The sequence below is a fragment of the Nycticebus coucang genome, chromosome 8 (assembly GCF_027406575.1).
Source record: "Nycticebus coucang isolate mNycCou1 chromosome 8, mNycCou1.pri, whole genome shotgun sequence".
Taxonomy (NCBI): Eukaryota; Metazoa; Chordata; class Mammalia; order Primates; family Lorisidae; genus Nycticebus; species Nycticebus coucang.
Window position 1 is genome coordinate 82897156 of NC_069787.1, and position 16445 is coordinate 82913600.

At 44.0% G+C, this 16445-nt stretch overlaps 1 protein-coding gene across 1 annotated transcript; it reads left to right on the forward strand.

Moving 5' to 3' along the window:
* Positions 1-338: 338 nt before the first annotated feature.
* On the forward strand, positions 339-5234 carry MYD88 (MYD88 innate immune signal transduction adaptor). Its single transcript, XM_053600861.1, has 5 exons — positions 339-1307; positions 2086-2220; positions 2796-2976; positions 3164-3255; positions 3517-5234. Exons 1-5 carry the CDS (start codon positions 980-982, stop codon positions 3669-3671), a joined length of 891 nt encoding a protein of 296 aa, XP_053456836.1. The 5' UTR covers positions 339-979; the 3' UTR covers positions 3672-5234.
* The last annotated feature ends 11211 nt before the right edge of the window (positions 5235-16445 follow it).

Here is a 16445-nt window from a genome sequence, read left to right on the forward strand (position 1 = left end):
TTCTCGGCCGATAGGGAGAACGGATTTTATACCGAGGTGCCCTGGTGTGACAAACATTCTAACTGGAGAGGGAACATCCCACATTTCTTTTACCAGTTTTGTACCCAATTGGAATAATTTGATTAGTGTCCACCTCCCCCACTAGGCTGGGGTTCCACCAAGCAGAAAGGTACCTTGTGTCCGAAGAGCCTGCAATGTTCCTGACACTCAGTAGATGATCAGTAAATGTCTGTTGAATGAATCAATTAACTAGTGCTCCCCAGATCAGAACTGTGTCCCCAACCTTAAAGAGCAAGGTCATGTGCCTTCTTGCCTTCCTACGTGTTTACCTGAGATCCTGGAGGGTAGTACTGGGTTTCCCCCAGACACCTGTGATCCCCAACCCTGAAGGGCAGGGTGGTGACGCCCCTTCCTTTCGAGGATAGGCCCACAGCTTGCCTCAGACTCCCCACCCCACTCCCACCTCCGAGTACTCTGCAGGTGCCTCCCTATACTCTTACTGGCAAAATTGTGCAATTCTCAGAGACACAGGAGGGCAGAGCTCGTGCCTCCCCTTTGTCCCCTGCTGGTCATCCTCAAGAACAGGACCGGATGAACCCTGTAGATTCCCAGTGAAAGGGAAATGACTCCATCAGATGCCAAAGAGCAAGACCCTTTTCCTACAACTCCCCAAAGAGGGCGTCCCTTAACCCCCGTCGCCCCACTACCACCACCACTAGACCCTCAAGGGCAGTTCCGTGGACCTCCCCAAATCTCAAAAGATAGGTTCCAGGTTCCCACATCCACTGGCCTTCCCACACCACGAGGGTAGGGATGGGCGCCCCCACCTCCGTACATCTGTTAGGAGCTCCAGATTGCAGGGCAGGGAGGTGCTTCTCGGAAAACGAAAACCGCCGGGGCGGGGCGGGAACCTTAGGGGAAAGAGGAAGTGCCGGCGACAACTCGACCAGTCACCGCGGAGGCTCCAGGGAGGCCCGCCATGGCTGCAGGAGTTCCTGGTGCGGAGTCCGCGATGCCTGCCTCCTTCATGGCCTCCCTACCTCTGGCTGCGCTCAACATGCGAGTGCGGCGCCGCCTGTCGCTGTTCTTGAACGTGCGGACACTGGTGGCGGCCGACTGGACCACACTGGCGGAGGAGATGGACTTTGAATACTTGGAGATCCGGCAGCTGGAGACGTTTGCCGACCCCACCGGCAGACTGCTGGCCACCTGGCAGGGACGTCCCGGCGCCTCGGTAGGCCGGCTGCTCGAGCTGCTCGCCAAGGTGGGCCGCGAGGACGTGCTGGTCGAGCTGAGACCCAGCATTGGTGAGGACACCCCCTTCCTGGCCTCATACCCGGGGGGTTAGGAGGCTGAACTTCACTGGCCTCAGCATCCTGTCTTCCCTGGAGAGGCACCCCGTTTCCTGTCTGGGGGTTTGGAAAAGCCTGCAGAGGAAGAACTGTGCGGATTTTCTCTAGATATTAAAGGTTATGATAGGGATAGGAAGGAAGCAACTTTGGCAAAGGTTTTGCGGTAGGGCCAGGAGTTAGAATCAGGCTTCTCTGGGGACTGTTTCAAGTAGGGCAACAGGGTGGGTGAGGAACTAGAAGCTGACTATCTTAGAACTCTCAGATCCTGGGAAAGTGCAGCCTCTTCTGCTGTTCACTGGCACTTAAAAAGTAAACCTATACACGTGTAGGCAATAAGTACAGCTGTCCACAGTCAGGCACATGTTGCTGGATTGGGGTCCTCACTGAACCATAAGGACTGGGTCTCCTGAGCCCTTCTTGCATGTCACACCCCTTGCTCACATCCACTATGGATCCTAGAATCAGCAGACCTACCTTAGTTCCATTCTTAGGAGCCCTAGGGAGGGACTGAGAACTATAAGCCTGACCTTGGTGGCTTCCTGGATAGCTAGTACATCACTGACATCCCTTTGGGACAGCCACTGAGAGCTCAACTTCTCAGAGTTGTTGAGCTGCTGATGGCTGGAGAAGCCCTGGAATACAATAACACCAGAAGAAGTGGGACAGGGCATTCTGTGATTAGGGGGGTGGAGCACTGTTGGGGAGCCTGCCACGCCTTGTCTCTTTCCTGCAGAGGAAGACTGCCAAAAGTATATTTTGAAGCAGCAACAGGAAGAGTCTGAGAAGCCCTTACAGGTGGCCGCTGTAGATAGCAGTGTCCCACGGACAGAGGAGATGATGGGCATCACCACACTTGATGACCCTCTGGGTAAGGGTCCAATACTGTTCCTATGGGACAAACAGAACAAGTGGGCCATAGGACATTGTGCTATTAAAAGCATGGATATTGGGGCTCGGCACCTGTAGCTCAGCAGCTAGGGTGCCAGCCACATGCACCAGAGCTGCCAAACAACAATGATAACTACAACCAAAAAAATAGGTAGCCATTGTGGCGGGCGCCTATAGTCCCAGATTCTTGGGAGACTAAAGCAAGAAAATCGCTTAAGCCCAAGAGTTCAAGGTTACTGTGAGCTGTGACGCCATGGCACTCTACTAAGGGTGACATAGTGAGACTCTGTCTCAAAAAAAAAAGAGCATGGTTATTGGAATCAGATGGTTTGTGGGACTATGGTCAAGTCACTTAATCTTTCTGACCCTCCGTTTCCTCACCTAAGAAACAGGGATAATTGTCTTACATCAGGATATGAGACTCATGAAATGATGTGTCTACTTCATGGTTAATCTAGAGGTTGGCCCTTAGGGGTATTCATCTTTCCTCTCCTGGGAAGGGCACTTCTTCCTTTCTGTGGAACTCTGACCATCACCTTTGTGCTCTGCACTCAGGGCAAATGCCTGAGCGTTTTGATGCCTTCATCTGCTACTGCCCCAGCGACATCCAGTTTGTGCAGGAGATGATCCAACAACTGGAACAGACAAATTATCGGCTGAAGCTGTGTGTGTCTGACCGCGATGTCCTGCCTGGCATCTGTGTCTGGTCCATTGCCAGTGAGCTCATTGAGAAGAGGTTGGCTAGAGGGCCAAAGGGTGGGTAGGTGGGTGGCTGCATGAAACTCAGGGGTCCAGGTGCTGAGTGTCTCCTTCTAGCTGAGCACTGTCTAGCCTGGGCACAGAAAACCCTTCCCAAGGCTGTCCCCTGGGTGTATGCTAAACTAAGTTGAAACAGGGCCTACAGCCTGCCCACTCTCCCTTAGGTGCCGCCGGATGGTGGTAGTTGTCTCTGATGATTACCTGCAGAGTAAGGAATGTGACTTCCAGACCAAATTTGCACTCAGCCTCTCTCCAGGTAAGCTCAACCCGCGTGGCCTGAGACAAGTGGGTAGGTGGGGCCTCAGGATGCCTCTCTGTCCTCAGAGGCCATGGATGCAGCACCAAGAAACTTATACAGGTCTCTGCACAACTGAACGTGTGTGCTTCTTTGTGTGGGTGAATGTGTGCTGGGGTGCTTAGTTAGGGGAGAGCTGCTATTAACCCTTGGGTTGGGCTCTGGACTTGCCCCACCATGGGTCAAGGGCCTAATGCCAGCATGGTACTCCCTTTCTTTCAGGTGCCCATCAGAAGCGTCTAATCCCCATCAAATACAAGGCAATGAAGAAAGAGTTCCCCAGCATCTTGCGGTTCATCACTATCTGTGACTACACCAACCCCTGTACCAAATCCTGGTTCTGGATACGTCTTGCCAAGGCCTTGTCCTTGCCCTGAAGACTGCTTTGGGACTGTGCGTGTGTGTGCATCTATCTGCCTGTCCATGTACTTCTGCCCCTACCTCCCTCTTCATTTGAATCAGAGCTCTACTTGCCTCTCAATTCCTGAAGATGTCTACTCCACAGACATGTCTGCAGCTGAGCTGCTGGACATCATCACATCCTATATCCTATATGGAATCAGTGACTGAGTGGCACATAAGCTGCTGCTAGGTTATCAGCTAGAACAGTGAAGAACAGGACCAGCTGGGACTAAGGAGGACCAGTAGAGCTAGCTCTGAGCCATTCATACATCTTTGGCTTCAATTTCCCCACTTTAGATAGGGATGGGGAGAACAGGCAGTAGCTGTATTTGAATGACTGGAGAAAATGGTGAAGCATTGTTCTGGGTCTTGGGGGGGGGGGGCAACAAGAGCTCACCCTCTTAGCTGAGGGTGAGCTGCCCACTGCTGGGACTGTGGCATTGCTGGGAAAACTGCTTCCACCTTGGCGCCTACTGATGCTTCAGTGCATCATTGCACACCTCGCATCCCACTGCCTCCTGCCCACAGGGCAGTGGGGAAGCCGACTGGCCCAGCACAAGGAGATCCCACCTTGAGCCTGATTCCGTAATGGGTACCCCTCTCATCTGCATCTTTGACTCCTCCCAGTCTCCACCTTCAACAATGACAAGTCCCTGAAGACACTGGCATACATAGCTGAGGCTGCTTTTTACTTCTACCTGTCAAGGTGTCTGGGGTCACCTTCTCAGCTCACCTGGCATGAGATAGGATCCTGGCCTCTGGTAAACCATCGAATATGGGTTCTGGGGCTGGATCACCATAGCAATATGAGCAGGAACTTTCCTTCATGGCCACCCACAGAAAGCTTTCCCACCAACTTTCTGCTCCTCAACTGCCTTACAAATTTGTTTACAAATAGCTACCACACAAGAGCCTCCTACCCCTCATAGACATATACAAACTCAGACACACAAAGACACATATACGTACACATGCACTGTCACACACACAGGCACCTGCACACACATTTTTGGGGGGTAGCTCCGAGGAATGGCTACCTGGGTTGGTTTTGTATTCCTTTTCTCTTTTTCCCTATTCACTGAAACCAAACTCTGGAAAGGACCCAGTGTACCAGTATTTATATCCTCAATGAAGTACAAAGAGAAGAAGAGAATTGCTTGAACTCATACAACAGGAGAGCCACAGACACACCTGATCTCTCCCTCCCAGGGCAATTTGTACATTACCCTCATTCCTACCTTCTGGAAGGAAATGTCATGGTCTCAGATATCCATGCCAAAGGGTAGACCCCAGGACTCCAAATCCAATAGAAAATGGGTCCTTTCTCTGTTCCACCTCCAGTTAGGCTGGAACAAAGTGCCTTCTCTCAGGGTCTTGGGAATAGAGACCCCTCTCTGTATGATCTTGACAGCTGCCATGGACCTGTCCCCCTTTGATAGTGGGCATTTTAGAAGCAATTTCAGGAAAGCATCTTTTACACCTATTTGCCATTTCTCCTGTTTCCTAGGTTTATAATAAAGAATATTTTACTTTGGAAATGTATGTGTGTATGTGGAAGGAGTTTGGAAGAAGTAACCTGGGGTAAGGCTTTCCTGGTAAGAGAAGCTAGCTTCCTGGGTGGGTTCCAGTGGGTTTGACAGGGCTTCCTGAAAGCTGGGTCCTCCTCAAAGGTTAGTCCCAAGTGGGCTGCAGACAGAACCAGGAATACTGACTTCAGTTCATGACACTCAGGAGACTGCTTGCTTGTAGCCACATTGGTTCTTCTCTGGGTTGTGCTCCTGCAACCTGGCTCAACCTGTGGATAGGAGCTGACCTTCTAGTCTCCAAGGAGAATATGGAGGACCCCCACTCCAGTTATAGATCTGAGTACTAAGCTATGATTACTAATGGTCTTTGGGCATAGCTGTGTTAATCCCAAGAGTATTGTTCTAATTTTTTTAAAAGAAAATATATTCCTTTTTCACTGTTCATTCAAGAAAATTTGGAAAATGCTATATAAAGAGAAAAAAAATCACCCATTCTACTAATTGCAGCGATAAACTCCTGTGACATTTTAGAGTGCTCAGACGCTACTGGTGCCTGTAGCTTTCCTCTCAGTGGTCTATCTGACTTCAGAACCACCTGGATGCCATAGGCTCCCCAGCCTTGCCTCATGACCCCAAGGACTCCTGGGAAGGCCCTTTGTAGTCAAAGCAACCTTAGGTAGGATGGTCCTCTTCAATACCCTCTGGGGAGCAGTGCCACCCACAGCTGGGAAGACAGTTCTGGGCCTGCTCCTGGTCATGCAAGGATTTGAATAACACTGGTTCCATAATGTGAAAAGCCCCTGTTTTTTCAGGCCAGGCTGTTGACCCAGTGTCTCTTCTTAACCCCTCTCTTACCCTCATAGCTCTCATACCTGCTTCCCTCCAGAGCCCGCCTTCCCATCGGTTGGGTTCCCAAGTGAGGGTAAAGCTTCTTTTCATTTTCAGTTTTAGTCCTTTAGGAACCTTTGATAGAGAAACTTTGATCTTTCAACAGGGAAAATTTACTGCTGAAATGATCAAAGGCAAAAGCAGGACATTTTGGAAGACAGCAACAAATTTATAATATAAAACTACAATTCTACATGACAGTGGACTTGGATTCTGCCACAAGGGAGAGAAAAGGAGAGGAATTTCCTCCAGTTCAGATAAGACTTGAATCATAACCATCAAATTAACTAATATAGTATGAATTTGTCGTATCCTGGTAGACCAATTGGGTCCTGTATCTGATAAGGGGTTAATATCCAGAATATGTTTTAAAAAACAAAGAACTCCTACAACTCAGCAACAACAACAAAAAAAAACCTGATTCAAAAATAGACATTTCTCCAAAGAACTTAAATAGACATTTTTCCAAAGAAGATATACAAAGAATATAAACAAATGGCCAATTACTACATAAAAATATGTTCATTATCACTAATTAGGGAAATGCAAATCAGAACAGGGTGGCCATAAAGTTAGTGTGTAAATTATTTTTACTTCCATGTGAACTTTATGGCCACCGTGTATTAGGATGGCTACTTTAAAAAAAACAACAAAAAACAGGATATAACACATGTTGGTGAAGATGTGGAGAAATTGGAACCCACTGTTGGTATGGCATAGCTGCTATAATAAACAGTATGACAGTTTCTCAAAAAGTAAAGAATAGAATTAAAATATGATCCAGCAATTCCACTTATGAATATATATTGCAAAGAACTGAAGGAGGGCCTTAAAGAGATATTTGTATACCCATGTTTACATCAGCATTATTCACAATAGCCAAAGGGCCAGTGCAGCACCTCACACCTGTAATGCTAGCACTCTGGGAGGCTGAGGCTAACCTAAGCAAGAGTAAGACCCCATCTCTACCAAAAATAGAAAAAAATTAGACAGGCATGGTGGTACACACTTGTAGTCCCAGCTGCTTGGGAGGCTGACGCAGAAGTACTGCTTAAGCCCAGAAGTTTCAGGTTGCTAAGAGCTACTTCAATGAGGGCAGTGCAATCTAGCCAGGGCAACAGAGTAAAACTTTGTCTCAAGAACAAAAAACAAAAAACCAACACAACACAATAGCCAAAAGGTAGAAGCAACCCGGAGTGTATCAATAGATTAATGCAGAAACAAAATGTTGTATATATGTACAATTCAGTCTTTAAAAGGAAAGATATTCTGATATATGCTACAACACAGATGAATCTTGAGGATACTATGCCAAGTGAAATAATCCAGTCAGATGAAGGCAATACTATATGATTCCACTTGACAGGAGTTACCCAGGATAGTCAGATTCCTAAAAACAGAAGGTAGAATGGGGAGAAAGGAATAGAAAGTTTGTGTTCAGTTTTGCAATATAAAAGTAGTTATGGATCGGTGGGATCATACCTGTGGTGCATCTTACAGGGGTATTTGCGAAACTTGGTAAATGTAGAATGTAAATGTTTTGGCACAGTAACTGAGATAATGCCAGGAAGGCTATGTTAACCATTGTGATGAAAATGTGTCAAATGGTCTATGAAGCGAATGTATGATGCCCCATGATCATATCAATGTATACAATTATGATTTAATTAAAAAAATAGTTATGGAAATTGGTTGTTCAACAATCTGGATATACTTAACACCAGTTAGCTAGGTATATATGTATACACCTAAAAATGGTTAAGATGGTAAGTTTTTATGTTATATGTATTTTGCCACAATAAAAAAAAAAGACATTTTGTGACAATAGGGGAAACTGAGTATTAGATGATGAAAAAAAAATTATCATTGGCTTGGCGCCTGTAGCTCAGTGAGTAGGGCACCGGCCACATACACCAAAGCTGGCGGGTTCAAACCCAGCCTGGATCTGCTAAACAACAATGACAACTGCACCCAAAAAATAGCCAGGCATTATGATGGGCGCCTCTAGCCCTAGCTACTTGGGAGGCTGAGGCAATAGAATCGCTTAAGCCCAAGAGTTTGAGTTTGCTATGAGCTGTGAATCCACAGCACTCTACCGAGGGTGACATAGCGAGACTCCATCTCAGAAAAATAAAAAAATTATCATTGATTGTGTTAAATATGGTAATAGGTTGTGGTTATATAAAGAAACTTCTAAATCTGTTAGAGACCAATTCTGAAGTATGTTGGTTTGAAAGACTAATGTCTGGGATTTGCTTTTAAATACTTGAAAAAAATAAGAAAGAAAAATTTTAAAGGACATATGAAGCATATGTGATATGCTTCGTATATGTAATATATGAAGCATATATTACCACTTGCTAAATGGCAAGGCCATTGGGCTACTGAGGGTAGAAGAGGAGAAAGCTCACTATCAATTCAGGAAAACAGTGTGCTCACTGACTGCTATTTGACAGATGACCCACAAACGCCTTTGTGGATGTCTGTTTCTGGGTCCATATGGAGTAAACAGACTTCTTCCTATTTCCTCTGCTAAATACAGCTAAACACCCCACCCTGGACGTTAGGAGACTCTGAAAGGTGGAGAGAAGAAGATAAAATGATTAAGGACCTTGGGACCCATGAAATGTTATAGCTCTGGTCCCCTGGGTTTTCTTTTTGCCACATGGATTTTGGACTGAGTACAGGAGAAGGCAGCAATTCAGAAACTAATGAGTACACCAAAGGAAAAGAGAGAGAGAAAGAGAGTGAGAGTGATGAGCACAAACCTGTTCTGTCTAGCCAAAGAACCAGGAAGGGGTAACCTTGAAAGAAAGCAAACTTTTAGACAATAACCACACTACTCCAGCTAACCCACAGAAAAAAATTTCATATTATCTGCACCCTGCCATCTGAGGTCAAATAGGGACTCCAAGCTTCCACTCCAAACAGCTTGGGTGTATAGGAATTCTAGTGGAGAGTCAGATTTTCACCACTGCCTAGAAGTAATGTGTTCCTCCACCATATCAGTGGAGGCCATGTGGGGAGCAGTAGCAAGGCACCTTCCCTCTCTCAGCTAGGGTGCTATCAGCAGAGGCTTAGTGGGCAGCCTGCACTCTCATCCTGGCCCCGCAGTAACTAGGTATCCTCTCTACTGCTTCCCCTCATCCTATGCTGGGATGTCAACAAAGGAACCTGAATTCCTACCTCCCTGGCACAGCACTAGTCTGGTGTCAGATAAGACTAGCTAAAACAGAAGATTTAAATGAGATCTGGGGTCTCATAACATAGCATCCCAAATATCCAGGATTGAAAATCCCTTGTCATACCAAGAACTGGGAATATCTCACTTTGAGTGAGAAAGGACGGTCAACAGACCCCCAATACCAGGAAGACATAGATGCTAAAGTTATCTGACAAGAATTTTAAAGCAGCTGGTGTGAAAATGCTTCAGTGAGTAAAAGTGAAGGTACTTGAAACAAATGAAACCATCTCAGCAAAAGACCAGGAAGAGGCAGGCTTGCAAGAAATAGAAGATATAAAGAAGAAAATTGAAATTTTTAAAACAACCAGAAAAAAATAAAAAATCTCACTGGATGGGTTGTTTCATAAAATGGCAACAGAGGGAAGAATCAGTGAACTTGAAAATATAACAACAGAGAGAAGGCTCGGTGCCCATAGCACAGTGGTTATGGCGCCAGCCATATATACCAAGGCTGGTGGGTTTGAACCCAGCCTGGGCCAACTAAAGCAACAATGACAACTGCAACAACAACATCAAAATAGCCAGGCACCTGGCTACTGTAGTCCCAGCTACTTGGGAGGCTGAGGCAAGAGAATTGCTTAAGTCCAAGAGTTTGAGGTTGCTGTGAGCTGTGACATCACAGGACTCTACTGAGGGCGACAGCTTGAAACTGTCTCAAAAAAAAAAAAAAAAAACAAGTATCAAAATAAGTATAGTTAAAAATTTGCCAAATATGACCCCCAAACTCCCACATACACCTACAGATCAAGAAGCTCAGCAAATGCCAACTATGTTAAATAAATTCAAAGAAACTCAGGCAGGGGTGGGGAACCTGCAGCCTTGGGGTCACATGTGTCCTTCTGGATACTTGAGGGGTTGCCTTTTGACTGAATCCAAATTTTACAGAACAAATCCTTTCATTAAAAGGGGTGCAGCAGAGAAAGATGAAGCTTTTTTTGCCTCCATTGGTGCTTAAAAAAGAACAATATTGAAATCGGAAGGCCACAAGTTCCCCACCACTGCCAGGAAGACCAAAAAAAGAAAAAAAAAAAGTCTTGCAAGCCAGCCAAACAGAAATGCTGCCTTATGAATAATGGCAAAAAAAAAAAAAATTTGAATAACATCAGATTTCTGATCAGAAGCCATGGAAGTTAAAATGCATATTTTTCAAGTTGAAAGAACAAAAATGTCAACTCAAAATACTTTACCCACTAAAAGTATTTTTCAGGAATTAAGAGGAAATCAAGACATGTTCAGATGAAAACAACTTTGAGAATTTGTTAACAGAATAGCTAAAGTAAATTTTTGAAACAGAAGGGAAATAAATGAAGAAGAATCTTAAAATATTAAAAAGAAAAACAGTTCCATCAGTGTTAAAAAAAAAAAAGAACAGAAGAAAGACTAAAAATATGAGTAAATATACTATATTTTCTTCTCTTGAATTATTGAAATTATATCTGATGGTTTAAGTAAAAGATTACTTTAGCGGTTGTATGCAAGATAGATTAAGGAAGTGGATAAGCACAGTGGTAATTTCTACTTCAGCCAATTTCACAAATGAAAAAGAGAAATGAAATGACTGCTGGCTGTGAGAAAGGACTCTGGGGTCCCCAGAATTTCCTCTTTCTTTAAAATATCAAACCGCTGTAGGTCCCCCATCCTAAGCACCTATGCATTGTCTGATGTGGTTTTCAATTTATGTAGAGCAATATTTAAGTGGTTAGATTATAAACAGCAGAAAGAATAAAGGCACTGAAAGCAAAGAAAGGCCTCTATACCTCACTGAAACTGGCAAAATGTTGACCCAGTAGAAGTGTGATAGATTAATGTTTACACAGATAATGTATACATAGATAATTATATGTATAATGTTATACTTAGAGCATCTACGAAAAATATGTATGAAAAAATACTCTCAAAACACTGTGAATAAATCCAAATGAAATTCTACTTGAGATGACCAAAATTATGGAGATGGAGAGTAGATGATTGTTTGCCTGGGTTCAGGGACAGCCGGGGGAGGGGAGTGGATATAACAAGTAGGCAGTGCTTTAAGGTGAGGCAATACAGTAGTTTGGTATCTTGACCGTGGTGGTGGATAGGTGAAACTATACATGTGATAAAATGACATTGAGCTACCAATGTCTACCAATGTCAAGTTTCTGGTGTTGATATTGTAGTATAGTCACATAAGTTGTGTCCATAGGGGGAAATTGTGTGAAGGATACAGGAACTTCTCTGTACTATTTTTGCAACTTTCTGCAAATCTATAATTATCTCAAAACAGGAAGTTTAAAAATTTTTAAATTTAATATAATTAATGTGTTTCAATTTTTATTAATGTAAGTATTGAATTTTATTTAATATATTAATTAATAAACAATACCACATTGATTTAATGTATTAATATTGATGTTTAAATGTATTGATACTAAATAGTAATTAATTTTTTTTGAGACAGTCTCACTTTTTTGCTCTCAGCAGAGTGCTATGGTGTCATAGCTCACAGCAACCTCAAACTCTTGGGCTCAAGCAATTCTCTTGCTTAAGTCTTCCAAGTAGCTGGAACTACAGGCACCCACCACAATGCCTGGCTATTTTTAGAGACAGGGGTCTCACTCTTGCTCAGGCTGGTTTTGAACTTGCGAACTCAGGCAATCCATCCGCCTCAGCCTCCCAAAGTGCTAGGATTACGGGAGTGAGCCACTGTGCCTGGCCCCAGTAATTAATATTTTATATTAATAATACAGAATTAATCTGATTTTAAGTATTTTAATTTAATATATAAATAAATAAAAACAAAGGCCCTGGATGCTTATGGAATAACTAAACTTAATTTTCCATCTTGTTTTTTTTTAAAAAGAATACTTTTCCTTAAAAGCAATGGCTGATTTTATTCCTGAAGACAAAAAAAAGCAATGACTAGTAACATGTATTTATGTAAAAGTACATAAATTTTTAACCACCATTTCATTTTATTCTGAGAAAATGAACTAACTTGGTTTCTGAGAACCTACTTATTTTTTTTTTTTTTGTAGAGACAGAGTCTCACTGTATGGCCCTCGGTAGAGTGCCATGGCCTCACACATCTCACAGCAACCTCCAACTGCTGGGCTAAAGCGATTCTCCTGCCTCAGCCTCCCGAGTAGCTGGATCTACAGGCGCCCATCACAATGCCCGGCTATTTTTTGGTTGCACTTTGGCTGGGGCCGGGTTTGAACCCGTCACCCTCGGTATATGGGGCCGGCGCCTTACCGAATGAGCCACAGGCGCCGCCCGAGAACCTACTTATTATATTGGTCCAGGCCAAAAGCAGAATAGAAAGATAAATTAGGCCTGGCTCTTTTCTCAAGGACCTTAAAACCCAAAGGAAGAATCAAGGAACAAAGGCAGGAAAACTTGAATGACTTGAGAGTTAGACAACTGAGCCCTCCAAAGCAATTGTGTTGACTTGTGCCAAACATAGCATGTCCTCCAAGTCCTGAAGGTAGGTTTCTGAGGTCTTGAAAAGGCCTCTGAAGGCAGATGACCTTGAGGTGGGCTTTGAAAGGTGATGGAATTGTCAGGATAGAGACCAAAAGAAGGAAGAGATTCAAGCACTAAGGGAATAATTTCACCAGACAGGAAAAGTGAGAGGGACATTTAAGGGTGGAGAATAGACTGGTAGGACAAGACCCTCCAGGTTCATCAGAGATAACTGGAGACCTTAGAAACTTGGGCTGCAACAAGGTGCATGGATCTTGTATGGCTAGAAAGAACTGTTAAAATAAGAGTAGAAAAAATTAGTTTAGTGGTTGGTAGATTAGGGTAAGCACAGTTGTAATTTCTGCTTCAGGCAACTATTCAAAGAAAAATGAGAAATGAAGTGATTGCTGGGACAGATGTACCATTAGGCTTAGGACGCTCATGTATCAGTTCAACTTGCAGTTACCTAACCCCAAGGTCATCAGGACCTGAGGGTGGGCCAAGTCCAAGGACCCATGAGGTAAGTCTCATGTGGCTCTGGTTTAATTAGGTTCTACTGGTTGCTTATCCATAAGTGAAGATGAATATGTTTTAAGAACACCAGCCTTGACAGCATCTATGGCTCAGTGAGTAAGGCGCTGGCCCCTATACCGAGGGTGGTGGGTTCAAACCCAGCCCTGGCCAAATTGCAACAAAAAGTAGCCGGTCATTGTGCCTGTAGTCCCAGCTACTCTGCAGGCTGAGGCAAGAGAATGGCCTATACCCAAGAGCTGGAGGTTGCTGTAAGCTGTGACACCATGGCACTCTACCGAGGGTGACAAAGTGAGACTCTATCTCTAAAAAAAAAACAACAAAAAAACACCAGCCTCATTTACTTCAAGAGTCACCTCTTTCTAAAGCAGGGACATCCAACAGAAATATAATCTTGGTCACATACACAATTTAAAATTTTCTAGTAGCCACATTAAAAAGGTGAAAAAAAAAGCAAGTGAAATTAACTTTAATAGTATATTTTATTAACCCAATATATCTAAAATATCATTTTAACAGATTCTCTATTTCAAAATGAGGAGATTTTACATTTTTTAAATGTTGAGACTTAAAAAATCCAGTATGTATTTTACATTTACGGCACATTTCAATGAGGGTTAGCCACATTTAGGGTGCAAAATCGCTACATGTGACTAGTGGCTACCATACTGGACAGTGCATCTATAGAACCCTACTGCTCAAAGTGTGCTTCCTGCACCAATAGTGTCAACATCACCTATTAGAAATAAGGGCTCCCAGGCTCTACTCCAGACCTAACTCATTGGCTTCTGCCCTTTGGTAGAATCCCCTAGTGATTCATAGATACAGAAAGGTTGAGAAGATCTGCACATGCGTTTGGGAAGAGAGATGTAAGCTGCATGGTGTTTTGAGTACACAACATCAACATTAATCCTCTTCATTCGTATTCCATGCCATGATTTCCTTCTGCCCCAGCTCCAGAAACAAACCTAAACAGAGCTGCCCCTTTCCTTCCCCTGGGTATATGATTGGTGCAGACATGTCACATGACCCAGCCAGATTAAGCAAGACCTGATGACTTCTTTGATGGATTCCAAAGGCTGTATGTTCTGAGGACACCTTGAAGCCTGATGGGAGAGGCTGTTTGTGTATAAAGCCTGTAAATGGAGAAAAAACAGATACTGATGACATAATGTGAATCCTGGCTTCAAGCTTTACCGCTGGAATTTTCAGATATGTGAGCCAGCAAATCCCCTGTTTGTTTAAACTACAGCAGTTTGGGCTTTGTGTTAGATATCATCTGCCTTCTCCTTCACACCTCCTCCCCTTGTTCTTCACCAGCCTCTGTGCCCCAGATACTGAACTTCAAGAATTATATCAACAGGCTCCCCTTGCCTGCTGCCACTGGGTAGCACTAGCTGGAGATCAGAAATCAAGAAGTGTGGGAGGTAGACAGGCTTATTTCTCTGCAGCCCCTCCCCTTCAAGGTAAAGCATGGAAAGCAGGTCATTGCTGTGGCTCCTTGTCAAAAACACTGAAGATTAAAGCAGCCTATAGGCAGCCTACACAGGGCAATGTCTCCAAGACCATCCCTGCAGGTAGAATTAGCAGTAGGGTGGGCTAAGACTTTTGAACTTCCCATCAGCAGTTAGATTAGTTAGGGAAGCTTGTTTGTCTGCCCTGTGGAGATGAAACCTTTTTTCCTCTCCCTCTTTCTGAATGTATTATCCTGGGTTGTTGACAATTTATTACCCTATGCTCTTCCACCCAACCTTGGAGGAGGGCTTGGGATTCTTTCCTAATTTTCAATTTTGACATTTTGACATTTTTTCACAATGCTTTGTCTTAGAGATAAATAAAAGGTTTCTGAGGAATTGGGGTGCTGCTGCATTGCCTCAATCTGCAGGAGACAATGTGTGCTTCTCTAGGCTTCTCAGACTTTATTCCTTAAGTTGGTGTGAAGTCTCCTTTCTTCAGTGCCATCTCCCTTGTTGGCCCTCATCCTGGGTAGGGGTCCTCCTGGAACCCTGACAAGGAAGAGAGTGAAGTCAGGGTATTTATTACTGTGGCTCTCTTCTTGTCTGGTTGCTAAGGGCTAGCTAGTCCTTTCTACAAAAGGTTCAGCTACTTGCAGGTAGCCTTCTCCTACACCTACTTCCTCTGTCCCCTTGCTCCCTCAGGCCTAGGGTTGTAATGGCTCTCTGAGGTTGCCCACCCTGGAGTACTGTACTGTCCTTTTTGGTTTGCTTATATCCTGTCCCTACCTTTTAAAATAGTTCCTTTATTAAACTTTCCTCAAATTATTCATTTGAAGTGTGCCATTTGTTTCCCACCAGGACCTGACTGATACAGTAATTGGTATCAGAAAAGGCCTTAAAACAGGCACACTGTTTTGAGTTGCTCATGTATATGAGGAGGGCATGGATGGCCTTCTCAATGGGGGAAAATTGGATCCAGGGGCTCACATGAATTGGATCCATGTCATTCAGTGTCATCATAAATACTCCAATTATCACTGGTAGTGTGTAGGATAAACCACAGGTGGAGGCAAGACATGGAGAGATTCTCCAAACCCCAGTATGTGTCATGACCTGGGTATTATATGTTCCACTGAACCATAGAATTGGACAAGCATATTAGCTTCCCTTCATAAATGGAAATGGTATATACTGAGTATATCCAAAAGCACAGTGAACTCCTCTCATATCCAGTCCCCCTAGCTGACTGTCTCCTTCAATATACTACCTTCGTCCCTCAAGGAAACACATATGGTCAGTTAATGGAGAAGGCATGGCCTCTTTTAGACATAAACCTACACAGCATGCTGAAATCAGCTGAAAGTTGACAACTGTTGCACCGCAGCCCACTCTAGAGTGGCTTCAAAAGAAAGTGATGAGGAGATTCTCTCTATGCGTAGTACTCCACTGCAGATCTACCTGAGGTGTCAATCTACTTTGACCCTTGGGCAGTGGCTAGTAGGTTGGCCAGCTGCTCAGGGATTTGGAACAAACAAATTAGAACATTGGTATATGAAGTCTAGGGGAATAGGGTATGTCTAGGGGAAAAGATGCACATATGGATTTTTTGCAAAATGCAGGATATAAAGATATTCATGTTCCACATAAATGCTCATCAAA

Bases quoted from the DNA above. Each gene is read 5' to 3' on its own strand.
- MYD88 (XM_053600861.1), top strand. From the start codon at position 980: ATGGCTGCAGGAGTTCCTGGTGCGGAGTCCGCGATGCCTGCCTCCTTC. The intron at 2,977-3,163 runs GTTGGCTAGAGG...ACTCTCCCTTAG, and splicing joins AGTGAGCTCATTGAGAAGAG to GTGCCGCCGGATGGTGGTAG. The intron at 3,256-3,516 runs GTAAGCTCAACC...CCTTTCTTTCAG, and splicing joins TGCACTCAGCCTCTCTCCAG to GTGCCCATCAGAAGCGTCTA.